This window comes from Suillus subaureus (assembly GCF_016647635.1).
Source record: "Suillus subaureus strain MN1 chromosome Unknown BJ212scaffold_19, whole genome shotgun sequence".
In the NCBI taxonomy this organism is placed as follows: domain Eukaryota; kingdom Fungi; phylum Basidiomycota; class Agaricomycetes; order Boletales; family Suillaceae; genus Suillus; species Suillus subaureus.
The window spans coordinates 407439-420005 of record NW_024538575.1 but is presented as its reverse complement, the minus strand read 5'-3'; the positions used below and the strand labels follow the sequence as shown (position 1 = coordinate 420005).

Genomic DNA, 12567 nt, shown 5'->3' with positions numbered 1-12567 from the left:
TGTCTCGTCTACCTATACAACAAGTACACTACGTTATCGTTAGACTTTGTAGCATGCGGGTGACGATGTGGCTTACATCTCAGTATCTTGAAAGAACTGAGATGTTAGGGTGTTTCTACTGACGCTTTTAAGGTGAGTACTGTTATGACTCGGATATAAGAATGAAACATAGAAAATAATGTAGGGCGCGAGCCGACGTCAATACGTCGCTCGCCTCTGCCCATTTTGGCTTGTGCTCGTACCTCTCACTCACTTCCCTTCTCTATCTCGGATCCTTCGGTCTTGGTGCTCTCGGATCTCTCGGAGTCCAACAAGATGAGCAGATGAAAGTAGGTAGGAGACCCGAGTCTAGCGTAAAGTAACATAATGGTAGCGTATATATATATATGGGGTAAACTTCACGTGATGCGTGCATGATGCGTGAGATAAACATGTGATAACACATCGGGGTTTGCAATATTTAGGACAACATTTAAACCACGCTTAAATGCCTTGGGTGGCTTAAACTTTAAGTTTAGTGCAAAAATTACAACATTTTGGGCTATCCTAAATATCAGAAACCCTGATGTGTAAGCGTCCAGCTTACACCCTCTCATTCTCCGAAGAATTTGTTGTGGCGTTTGATGTTCTTGTTGCGATGTGACTGTTGTTCTTGATCTTGAGGTATATGCACAGTTGTTCTTGACCTTGAGGTATGCTTTTGTCTTCATCAGACTTCATATTTGTTTTCTCATATTCTTCTAGCATGTCCATGTCTTCAAGATCTTGTCCTGGTACCCAAACATCCACATCAGGGCCATACCTGCACCAGTGAATCAGATATTGGTGCCCATGTCTGTGTGTTCTCTTGTCAATGATTTTCTCTATTTCCCATTCTTCCATTCCACCTGCTGTGACAATTGGACCTGGTTGTTGGAGTTCGCAAGAAGGGAAGAGTTCTGCATTGTTTGGGACATGGCGTTTTAGTTCTGACACATGAAAAGTGGGATATACGTTAGTGTGTTCTGGTAAGTCAAGAGTATATGTAGATGACTCAGGGTTTGCCAACACTATGCTGTAGGGTCTGTCAAAATGAGGCATGAACTTTGCCACTTGTTTCCCATCGCCATTGAGGTATTTGTGTCGTTGGTGTGCCATTGAGAGATATATGAAGTCCCTGACTGCGAATGAAGGTTCGTCACTTCTGTGTGTGTTTGCAGAGTGAGCTTGTCCTATTCTTGCAGCGAGTAGCATGTTGTGTGCATCAGTGACGTCTGTCTTGAGGGATACAATTGCTTCAAGTGTGTCACTGACATTGGTGGGAAAGTCTTCACATACTGATTGTATGATATCTGGTGTCAGTGGTGGTAGCAAATGAGGTGTTCTTCTGAGGTGTAAGTGGAAATGCATATATCCTGTGGATGCATTTGTTGTTGACATCATATTGAGTTTACCCATCCAGTTTGGTGTTGGTTGACAAAAAACCTCAGAGCTTGATCAACAGTCTTGTTAGTATGCTCACTCGCACCATCCATTTGCAGGTGGTATGCCATTGTCATTTTTAACTTTACCCCTGTCAGGCAATGTAGTGCCCTCCAGAACTTACTTGTGAAAATTTTGTCCCAGTCCAATACTATACTCAAGGGCAGGCCGTTTTCACAATACCAATGATTGAAGAACAAGTTTGCAATCTTGTGTGTGTTCATGTTCATGCGACATGGAATCAGCTGTATATCTGTGCCCAGATGGTCTGTAATTGTCATAATTCTGTTCCAGCCTTGTTCCATGGGTAGCAGTCCTATGAAGTTGATTGCCACGGATTCTCCTTGGTGGTCTGGCACTGGGAGGGGATGCAATGGACCAGTGGGTTTTGTAGTTTGACTTTTATTTTGTGCGCATTCTGGGCAGGCTGGTATGTATGCTTCCTCCAGGTCCCGACACATATTTGGCCAATAGAATGACTCTTGTATGGCAGCATACAACTTATCTATCCCAAAGTGACCCAATTGGTCATGCACCAGACAGAAGATCATTTCTCTGAGGTGCGTTATGTGAGGTATTATCAATTGGTCGTTGAGGTATAGTAGGCCGTCACATCATTGTAGGCCTGGCAGAGAATCAATTAACTTTGTAAGTTTCATGCACCAATTGTCTGACAGGTAGCCTGTCTTGATGTCATTCAACAATGTCATGTCTGGTGCTATGGACAAGATCAACGCTATAGGTTTGACGTTGCTGTCAATTGAGGTTGGCATGTGTCTTGTTTGTGTTATGTATGTTGGTAAGCTGTCAACCTCTGGGGGGAGGTGTGACAGGGCATCTGCCACTGTGTTATCATCAGCAAACTAGGATTTTTGTCACAAGCCTCACAGGCCTTACAAGCACTCACAGGGTTTCACAAGCATCACAAGGTTTCACATATTCCTCTTGTTTGAGTAAGCTTGTACATACTGTACAGAGACTTAAATTTTTGACCAAAATGATGGTTGTAGCCCTTATTAAGTGGAGCCTATCCATGGTCTCGTGACATTTTTCAGTTAAGATCTCAGTAAGTTATAAGCAAAATACTAGAAAGTGGTGGGTTCAAGAAAATTAAGGCACAACTTATTTACATAAGCAAGAATGCAAAAATTCGCTAAGACCCTGTTCGGCAACTGTCATTTGAGCAAAATGTGAGAATGTATGCTGGCAGCATAGAGGCAGCTGATAGTGGGGTTTGGAATCTCTTTCCTTCCGACCATGACTACATTTACTCCTACTAGTGATCATACAACTAATATCCTGCAACAACAGCAGGTCTTTGCTGCAGTATCTGCTATCATACTGTGTACACAATTCCAAATCATGCAGATCGCTCAAGAAGATCAAGGTGACAGCAACAGTGGATCAAAGGAGAAGGCACAGTGGAATGACCTAGAGGTCAATGCCCTCCTAGATCACCTTATTGCAAATAGATCAAAGATGGGAGCAACATCTTTCAAGATCAAGACGTTCAACAAAGCTGCTAGTGCTATAGCAGCCAAGAATATCAGGACACATGGCCCCATCAAAACTGGAATGCACTGCAGAAACAAGTTTACATCAGTAAGTCATCTTGCACTGAGTGTCATCCCCCCTTCCTTCTGCCATTCCCATAACTGATCTTTTGAACTTAGCTCAAGGGTTCCTTCAATCAAATCAATAAATACTGCCACAAGTCCAGCGTTCACTGGGACCCTCAGATTGGTGCCAACATTGAAGGCACTGCTGCTGAAGATGCTTGGATGTCCTATATCACCAACCCGGTACATGATTATTATTACACCATCACACATGACGCTCACTTTCAGTACAGTCCAATGCAGGCATGAAACAGTTCAAAAATGGCTGGAGATTTTATGCTAAGATGGAGCAACTTCTGAAAAAGGACAGTGCTGCCCATGGGGTGGCAGCATATAACCCATTAGCTGATGCAGCCCCTAGTGATACCAGTGCTATCACTGCCACAGGCTCAGAGGACATACCAGCAGGTCCCTCTACCAATAACGCCTCAGAGAGTGCTGGTCCAAGTATGACTGATGGGATTGGTGATGAGGTCGCCCATGAGCCTATTACTTGGAACATACCATGTCTTGACACTGGGCTCCCAGTAGCCTTGAGTTCCATTGTAGTTGCTCCTCCTCTCTCATCAACATCCAGCTCAGGAAAGCATTCTCATTCTGATATGTTGTTTGATCGCTTCCCTCCCACTTCCACCTCTGTGTTGCAGATGTCAGATACACTATCAGACAAGAAACTCAAGCTTTTGACCCAGGGCAGTAGCAGGTCACACATGAGCATGAGCAAGAAGGTTGTAAAGGAGGCCACTAACACTGCTGTACTAATGAATCTTCAAGGCACTATCAACCACTTGACAGACTCTCTCACTATAGCATTTGGGACAACTGATGAGAGTTGTGTGGCAGATGATAGATCATGCGCCTTGCAGACCATGCAAGAGGAGGAGAGCTTGATGAAGGATGACAAGCTTGTCCTTATGCACATGTTCATGAGGAGCCCAGCAATCTGTAGCACATACATTCAGATCATGCAGAATGATCTGCACATTTCTTTTTTACAAAGTATCATTGAGCAGGTGAAAAACAGTCTCAATTTGTAGCTTTAGTGCATTCACCAGTCAAGTTGCATGTTTCTGTACTTTGAATTAGCATGTTACACTTCGTATTTTCAATCCAATGAAATTGAGCACTTCAATTGATCGATCATGTATGAAAATACAAAATGAATACATTATTAAGTATCTGCATCCTCCATATCATGCTCAAAATCATCCTCCTTGTCAGTATCAAGCTCATCAACATCCAAAAGGTAAGTGTCCTCTGCAAAATCATGTTCCTGGATATATCTCTCATAATCTTCCCACATTTGTGCTGCCATGTGATCACAGAATGCATTTGAGCTTGCATATGCATCTGTGTCCACACCTGCACCCTCATTCTCACTGGTATCAGTATTGTTAGGCTGTCCTTGGTTCACAGGATTGTCATTAATGGTGGCAGCTTGTGGGAGAGGTCCCTTGTCTGAATCATGAGTGTGTATGAAATTGTGGATGATGCAGAGTGCAGCAGGGATGCGCACCTGAATTTGCATCTTATATTCTGGGGATATTAGTAGGATATGAAAGCACCTCTTTAGAACACCAAAAATTCATTCAATGATGTTGCATGCAGATGCATGACAAAGGTTGAATAGCTCTTCCTTATTAACTGGTCTGGAAATAACATTAATTAAGTGTAAATTCGAAAAAAAATTGAAGCTCACCTTATGCTTGCATGCCCCCATTTGGCAAGGTGATAATGAACTCCATGATAAGGTACCATAAGCTCTGGACGAGAGGGGAAACCAGCATCTGCAAGAAAATACTTGCCAGGTGCAAGTTTTAAGCCCCCCCCAAGTGCTTCATCCCATAGATGTGCATCAGTCACAGATCCTTCCCAACTGGTAAGTGTAAAGGTGAATTTGAGATTAAAGTCGCAGCTAAATAGACAATTCTGTGATACAAAGCCTTCATGATTATGGTAGAGGTGGTGTTCAGATGCAGGAGGGAAGGCGTGGATATGGCTCCTATCAATAGCTCCAATGGCATCCTTAAAATATGGCCAATGCTTTGGGTTATTATGAATTTCGGCTGAGACTGGTGTGTTGGCAGTAGGAAGGTGGACATAGGTCATATAGAAAGGCTGGCTTGAGAAAATATCAAGCATCTTTCGAAAGTAGCTACAACAGAGTTAGCATTAAGCATAAAATTCGAAACATAATTTGAACTTACCAAGAAATTGTGCCATTTGAATGTTGGAATTGCTCCCCAACATGTCATACTGTGAGTCCAGTCACACATGAGTATAAAAATATTGCGAGCTGCTCCTCTAGTGAGACATAATGTGAGTCTGTGTGACCAAGAGCATGAAGCTCATTGATCAAGCACTCAAATACATGTGCATGAACACCAAGCTCACAACGAATTTGTTCTGGGTGGCCAATAATGAGTTCAATAACCCATTCTTGTCCAGAAAATGTGGATGTATGGTAAGGTTCTGGTTCTTGAGGTATCTGTGAGAGCAGTATTTGCATGGTTGCAATGAGAAGTATGTTGATAAGTAGTGAGATATAACAAAGAATGTGCTAGCAGATCACTGCTCTTGCTGGCTTTGTTTGATCCAGTGGTTGGAGTGGAGCTATAAGATGATCCTGTGGGATCAATAGTGGGCAAGTAAATATTGATGCCTGCATGAACAATGATTGAAGGTCTACTTGATACATTCAATGATACTGGATACATGCAATATCTGATCTTATCATATGGTGAGCATTACTATCACTTACCTGTCACTTCCAGACTCCATTTGTATTCTGATGTTCTTGTGCCACAGCAAAATTGTGTTGTTGGCAATTTGAGTTCAAATGACAGTTGCTGAACAGGGTCTAAGTCTCTGCCAGCCACATCATGCAGCTTTGTTTGGCACTGCTTATATAAGCAAAAATGCGGTCAACCAAAGTCTTTCTCACTCACTGTCCTTCTCTAATAATTTTCAAGTGTTTGCCTCTCTTCTCTTCTTCTTTGATGTTGATGTTGATGTTGATGTTGGAGGTGGGTGGTGCTGGTACTGGTACTGGTGTTTTGAACTTTGGTGAGTCTTTTTCTCTTTCTTTGTGTTCAACTCTCTGACATTGTCTTCCTCCTCCTCTGTCTGGTGAGTTCCCTCTTTATAGCTATCTCCCTTCTTCTTCCTCCTCTAAGTTTCGCATTTTTGCCTCTTTGGTAAGTCTCTCTCTCTCTCTCTCTCTTCTTCTCCTTCTCTCTCTGACCCCTCCTTCTAGCTCTCTTCCTTCCTCCTCCCTTTAATTTTCGCACTTGTGCCTCTTTGGTGAGTCTCTCTCTTCTTCTCCTTCCCTCTCTGACCACTCCTTCTAGCTCTCTTCCCTCCTCCTCCTCCTCCTCCTCCTCCTCCTCCTCCTCCCTTTAATTTTCGCACTTGTGCCTCTTTGGTGAGTCTTCCTCTATCTCTTCTTCTCCTTCCCTCTCTGATCCTCTCCTTCTAGCTCTCTTACCTCCTCCTCCCCAACAATTTTCGCATGTTTGACTATTTGGTAAATCTTCTTAGTGAGTCTCTCCTCCCCTCTCCTTTTCTCCTTTGATTCTTCTTTTGACCTTAGATTTTCGCATTTTTGTCCAGTTTAGTAAGTTTAATCTTCAGTTAGTAGTGTATATGTCTATGTAGTAGTTACTTTGAATTTGACTTCAATTTTTACATTTTCGCATTTTGGGTGTTTTGAGTATCATAATTGAACAAATATGGCTGCTCTGAAATGTACAGATTGTACAAGCCTGTACAGGCTGTACAGACTGTATGGACTGTACTACTTTGTGACACTCTTGTACAGGACTGTAAAGAGGGGACTTCCTTGTGTCCCTGTGAAGTTTGTACAGACTTGTACAAGTCTGTACAGGTACCCCCTGGTTTGCTGATGATCTTCACTGTGAATATATTGGATGCTGAAGTCATACTGGCTGAAGAACTCCTGCCATCTAGCCTGTCGCCATGATAGCTCGCATTGTGTCATGAAATTCTCCAGCATCCTGTGATCAGTATACACAGTGAAGGGTGTTCCCAGCAGTTCGACATGCCACTTTTTTAATGCGTGGACAACTGCCAGTAGCTCCTTTTCATGCACAGGATAGTTCAGTTGTGCGTCTTGCAACTGCATGGAGTTGAAGGCCACTGGTCACACGGTTTGTGGTGTTTGTCTGAAACTCAACAATGCACCAGTCTGCCAGTTGCTGGCGTCACAAGTCATGAAGATCTTGTTTTCTCCAAGGTTGTCATGATCAATGGTTGTCAGACAATCTTGGCTTGTCACAAGTCTTTTGATGGTGTTGAAGGCTGTTTGGTGCTTGTGAGACCACCCTGGCCATTCAGCTTCACTTGCTTTTGTCATTAAGGGCATTAACACTTGTGTGTAATCTGTGAGGTGTGGAAGGAATTGATCTAAATATCTTACCAGGCCCAGGAAGGACCAGACATCATTTGTGGACTGTGGTGTTGGCCAGTCCAGTATCCATTTCACCTTTGATGCATCAGCCTCAATGCCAGCTGCTGAGATATGGTGTCCTAAGAAGTTGATTTCGGTGCAGAACAGAGATGTTTTCTTTGGTGAACAAAACAAGCATGCCTTTCATAGTGCATCCAGCACCAGTTTTGTGTTTCATGTGTGTTTCACCACTGTCTGAGACCATATGATAATGTCGTCCAAGTATGCATGGCAGATTTTTCCAATTAGTCCTTGCAGGGCAATGAACATTCGTCATTGATGAGTAGCAGGTGCATTTCTCCCCCCTTGTGGCATTATGGTCCACTCATGTAGTCCTTTTGGTGTATCAATAGCCATATACTTGATATTGTCAGGATGGATACATGTTTGGAAGAACGAGTTAGTCATATTAATCTTTCTGAAGATTTTACCTTTAGTGCAATCTTGCAGGATTTTTTTGATACACAGCAATGGATGGTTGTCGGGTACAGTATTGGCATTCAGCTGCCAGTAGTTGTTCACCCATCTTGGTAGCACAGTTGGGTCCTTCTTTGGTATCAGGAATGCAGGGGAGATGAATGAGCTGGAGGAAGGTCATAGTCGACCTGCCACTATGTGTTGGTTCAAAAGTGCGTCCCATGCCTCTCAATATTTCCTAGGCATATTGTATCTTTGGCATTGTATCACTTTGTTGGGGTCTTTCAGCGTTATGTGGTGAACTATGTCCATGGGTAGTTGGTCGATGTGTGGAATATCCTCAGGGAATCTATCCTTGTTTTTTTGTTGCATTTCTTTGTCCAGGTGTTCCAGGTGTTCCTTGTTGTTTTCGATGAATGCTAGCATGTCAATATGTTGTCACAGTACCTTCACAATGTCAGGTGTTTTGGTTATCACATCTTTTTCATGTTTGTCATGTTGTTTTGTCAGTACATCTTTGAGCTCGTTGACCACAGTCTTACACAGTTGAAGCATGTCACAGTTTGAAGGAATCATGATGTTCACTTTCAGTGTGTGATGTGGGGGTTTCAAAAGATCATAGTCTGAGTCTTTGATGATACATGTTCAAGAATCATGATCTATAACAAGGCAATTGTGTGATAAGAATGGTCCTCCTCCTCCAAGGGGAACTGCAAGTTTAGGTGCAATGATAGCGTGTATTGTACATGATGTCCAATCATGATTAATGGAAGAAGGAGACAAGAGAATGTATTCAGAAAAAGAAAAGGTTGAAGAGGAAGAGTTTATGAACACTGAGTTCACTTCTATCTTTGTGTGCAGTTTGCGTTTCCGCAGTCCAAGTTTGTTGACAACATCTTCATCAATCAGAACTAAATGTGACCCGTGGTCAATTAAAGTGTTGATACACTCAAAAGATTTGGAAGTGGGCCCTGTCAAGAGACAGGGCCATATAAGGTGGGTGGTTTCAAAAGGGGCTACACACATGTCATCCTCTGAGTCTGATCTGTCGTCAAGCACAGTTGACGGCATCACAGCTCCTACAGGTCTGACTGTGGCTACCATCTTAGTCTTTGGTTTGGCTACAATGGCATCCAATTCCATGAGCATCTTGTAGGAAGATGCCTCAGGAGTGCCATCAGTACAATCCTTCGACTGGTGTGATATGTAGAACTTCCTGCACTTGAAACAACCTCTGTGTTTCATTAGTAGAGAATGCTCACCTTCTGTTAGACTTCCTAGATGAGAGGATGACACATTGTAGGTCTTCAATGATGAAGGTTTGCTCATAGATGTGGTACGTTTTGAAGATTTGTACAATTCTTTGGCGATCTTTTTGTGGGAAGCAAGATCTTCACAACATTTGTCGTCGAGGTGTTTAACCTCCTCAATCCATTCTTTGAGAGTCAGATCATCTGCGAGATTCACTCTGAGTACTGGGATGGTGAGATCCTTGCAGATGTTAGCTTCAAGTTGGTTGCATAATTGGGTGTCCATTAAGTGTGCTGTGTTACCATACAACAGCGCATTCTGGTTCTGTAGCTCCAGAGCCCATTTGTAGAATATGCGACTGCCTTGTTGTGATCCCAGAACTTTCCTTCAGAGCTTGGTATCCCAGTGAGCTTTGAGCCAAGCGTTCCTGAGGGCAGTCATGTACTTGGCGAATGTTCCTGCATCCAAGGCAATCCACCAAGTCAAGTACCAGGTATGCAAGTGTGGATCTAACATCCTGAATGCTATCATCTTTACTTGATTTCCAGCATCAATGCCTTTGTGCATGAAGTATGTTGAGCAAGCATTGTCCCAGTCATGGATGACCTCTGGTGTGAGCTCACCCACTGAGAGTTTGGGTGGTTTGTTGGGAGTGGATTGTTTGACAGTGGCAGATTTTGTCATTTTGTGAGTATGAGAGTGCAATATATGTGTGTCATTTGGTTCTGAATCTGATGATGAGGAGTCGTCATATATGGTTACAGAAGTTATACATCTGGTGGGTGTGTTATTGGAGGATATAGATGTCAAGGGGGACAGAGATGGGTTGGGAGGAGTTTGTTGTCTTTGGATCCTTGCATGCTGTCACATGGTCAAGGGTTTAGAGACAGTGGGTTCCCTTTGTGTGGAAGGCAGTTTGACAGGTCAATTATCAGGTGGGTAGCCTAGTGGTTTTGAAATATAACCGTTATGATGGTTATTGTGATATCACCAGTTTCATTTCTGTTAAAAAAAAAATGTGACCTCGCCAAGGAGATGGCAGGGAACACTTAGATAACCGGACAAGGTAACAGGACGAAACTGTGTATTTCTAGAGCGTATATATATATGGGGTAAACTTCACGTGATGTGTGCGTGATGCGTGAGATAAACATGTGATAAGCGTCCAGCTTACACCCCACAGCCAAAGTGGAGCACAATGCATGAGAGGGGCTCTGGTGGAGCGCGCACATGGCGTCAACACCAATCGGAAATCACTCCGTTGTTACAAATATTATGTAATATAAATGTTTGGTTGGGCACGGGTCAGTTATGAGCTTCACTTGTCTTGTGATCCTAGGAAATTTGATTGTCGATGCTAAGCGTTTCGATTGCCCTGCATAGGCCGCATCTGCCCGGATCTGCCCATCCAGACAGATCTCCTAGCTAGATACAAAAGGTATGTAATTGCGCCGATGAAGGGTTTCATCCTTATGCACTGTACATGCTCATTGCTGCAGCCTGCAGACTGGGTGAGCTGGCGGTCATTTCTGGTTACACCCGGGCAGTGGCGCATCAGTAAATTGGTGAGACTCAGATATTCCCAGATGGCCTAACCTGTGAAATAAGATTGGTGCCGAGAGAGAACTGAAGGTCAATGCAGTACAATTTGTTTTTGGTATGGTATCGAACAGACTGGACTGCCCGATCTACGTAATTCTAATTTCAAAACATCGATATACGCTCATGACCTTAAGGTTCTCCTTTTTTTTGACTGTGACGCCTTCAATCACGTTTTCTGCAGTACCACGAGTTGTCAGGGTGTCCAGACTCGTGTGCTCCATATATAACACCGTGCCCGCGAACCCTTAAAAGATGTCTTCGCTTTCTGTACTTGCGCTAACGCCCTTCTTAAGTTCGATCTCGTCCGAGTCACCTCCTCTCCATTGTGCCACAGCTATGCAACCAGGAATTTACAAATTCATAAACCGCCAGAGCGGTACAGCAATGGACCTGGCCAAAAACGATAATACGTCTGTCGTGGGTGAGTACCTCTCAAATGGCTTCTAACTTTGAAACATCTCACCTTCAAACCTTTCGAATACAGGCTCTCCACCTTGTGATAATGATTCTACGCAAAAGGTAATTATGCCTTTCTCTTCTACATTCTGAGTAACGGGACGACTGTAAAACCAGTGGGAAATAGCACCTCTCGGTGCAGGACATACCATCAGAAATATGAGAACGGGTGCCCACCTCTCTGTGAAAGGACTCCATCGCAATGCTGCCATTTTTGCGGGGAGTTTCCCCGTAGCATGGGAACTTAGAACCGTGAAAGTGGATCACGAGAATGCTGAAATGATTGAGTACGTGACTTTCTAGCAGGTATCTTGGGCTCACTTTGACCGTCGCGAGTCAGAATACGCTGGCCGCATACACAACACACGTTCGATCTGGCCGGCTATGGATCCTCAGCTCCTGGAACAAAGGTGTGGTCTATAGTCTCGGTTGGCGTCGGAATATTCTTACCTTGCTCTAGGTGCAGCTCATGGACACTCATATAAGTCCCATAGATTATCGTTGTAGACTGTGGAAGCCCATTTTCATTCAACATATCCTTCACTCCGTTTTACTGGAGCGTGTTGGTGAAGATGACGAAACATCAAGCACTACTACTATCAATGCCGCTGATGTGCCAGAAGGAGGCGAGCTTGTCTTGGTCACGACCACTACTAGTACTACAAGAACAGTTGTTACAAAGATACCGAAATAGTGGGGTTGGGGCTTGGCGAGAACCTAGTCAGTAGAGACAAGGGTAGGAACTCTGTCCGAGTCCGGCCTGGGTAGCCCAGTCCAACGGTTGTCAGTGGAGATGATGATGCTAGAATAGTTGTATGTCGAAAACACCTTCCTATGTCACATTTAGCTCTTCATCCCGTTCTAATGCACAGTAATATTGATGCAGAGGCCTTGTGTGGAATATAAGCTAATTATATGGATGTCCTGGTATCCTGATTCACTATGTACTGAGGTGCTGGATCCATCGTATTACTTGTGTGTTTCAGATAGACAACTTGTAGAGTCATAAATATTGTAGATGTAGACAAGTACCACGACAAAACCTGTAATAAATTCTCATACTCCCCGCACACTACCTGCCCATCGCAGGACAATCATATCTAGCATCTCCTGCGCCACACATGGACGTGCTCCTGAAAAGCAATTGAAGTCATAGCAGTTGCTGTATCAGAGTTGGTTACGAGCTTAGCGTGGTATTCTCGAACACCGAGGATAACCGGACGTGGTCCCAGTACAAACAACTGCACGAACTGGAATATTTGAGAGAGATCAAGATAAATCTGAGTGTCCAGG

General features: G+C 43.6%; 3 protein-coding genes across 3 annotated transcripts; 2 read left to right on the top strand and 1 right to left on the bottom strand.

Moving 5' to 3' along the window:
- Window positions 1–2718: 2718 nt before the first annotated feature.
- BJ212DRAFT_1300312 (uncharacterized protein) lies at window positions 2719–4117 on the top strand (the record flags this gene model as incomplete). The annotated part of the gene is made up of 3 exons (XM_041332971.1): window positions 2719–3063; window positions 3135–3263; window positions 3314–4117. 3 exons carry the CDS (start codon window positions 2719–2721, stop codon window positions 4115–4117), a joined length of 1278 nt encoding a protein of 425 aa, XP_041192273.1.
- A 4797-nt stretch (window positions 4118–8914) lies between these two features.
- On the bottom strand, window positions 8915–9900 carry BJ212DRAFT_1481671 (uncharacterized protein; the record flags this gene model as incomplete). The annotated part of the gene is made up of 3 exons (XM_041340301.1): window positions 8915–8936; window positions 8990–9601; window positions 9662–9900. The coding sequence occupies 3 exons, from the start codon at window positions 9898–9900 to the stop codon at window positions 8915–8917; spliced, it is 873 nt and encodes a 290-aa protein (XP_041192272.1).
- A 1027-nt stretch (window positions 9901–10927) lies between these two features.
- Window positions 10928–12157, top strand: BJ212DRAFT_1359717 (uncharacterized protein). Its single transcript, XM_041335858.1, has 5 exons — window positions 10928–11239; window positions 11303–11337; window positions 11392–11561; window positions 11615–11684; window positions 11735–12157. Exons 1-5 carry the CDS (start codon window positions 11071–11073, stop codon window positions 11966–11968), a joined length of 678 nt encoding a protein of 225 aa, XP_041192271.1. The 5' UTR covers window positions 10928–11070; the 3' UTR covers window positions 11969–12157.
- Window positions 12158–12567: the final 410 nt, after the last annotated feature.

What these genes read in the sequence shown, in the direction of transcription:
- BJ212DRAFT_1359717 (XM_041335858.1), top strand. Translation starts at nt 11,071, where the DNA reads ATGTCTTCGCTTTCTGTACTTGCGCTAACGCCCTTCTTAAGTTCGATC. An exon ending in CGATAATACGTCTGTCGTGG is followed by an intron (nt 11,240 to 11,302) that starts GTGAGTACCTCT and finishes TTTCGAATACAG; the next exon opens with GCTCTCCACCTTGTGATAAT. An exon ending in ATAATGATTCTACGCAAAAG is followed by an intron (nt 11,338 to 11,391) that starts GTAATTATGCCT and finishes CTGTAAAACCAG; the next exon opens with TGGGAAATAGCACCTCTCGG.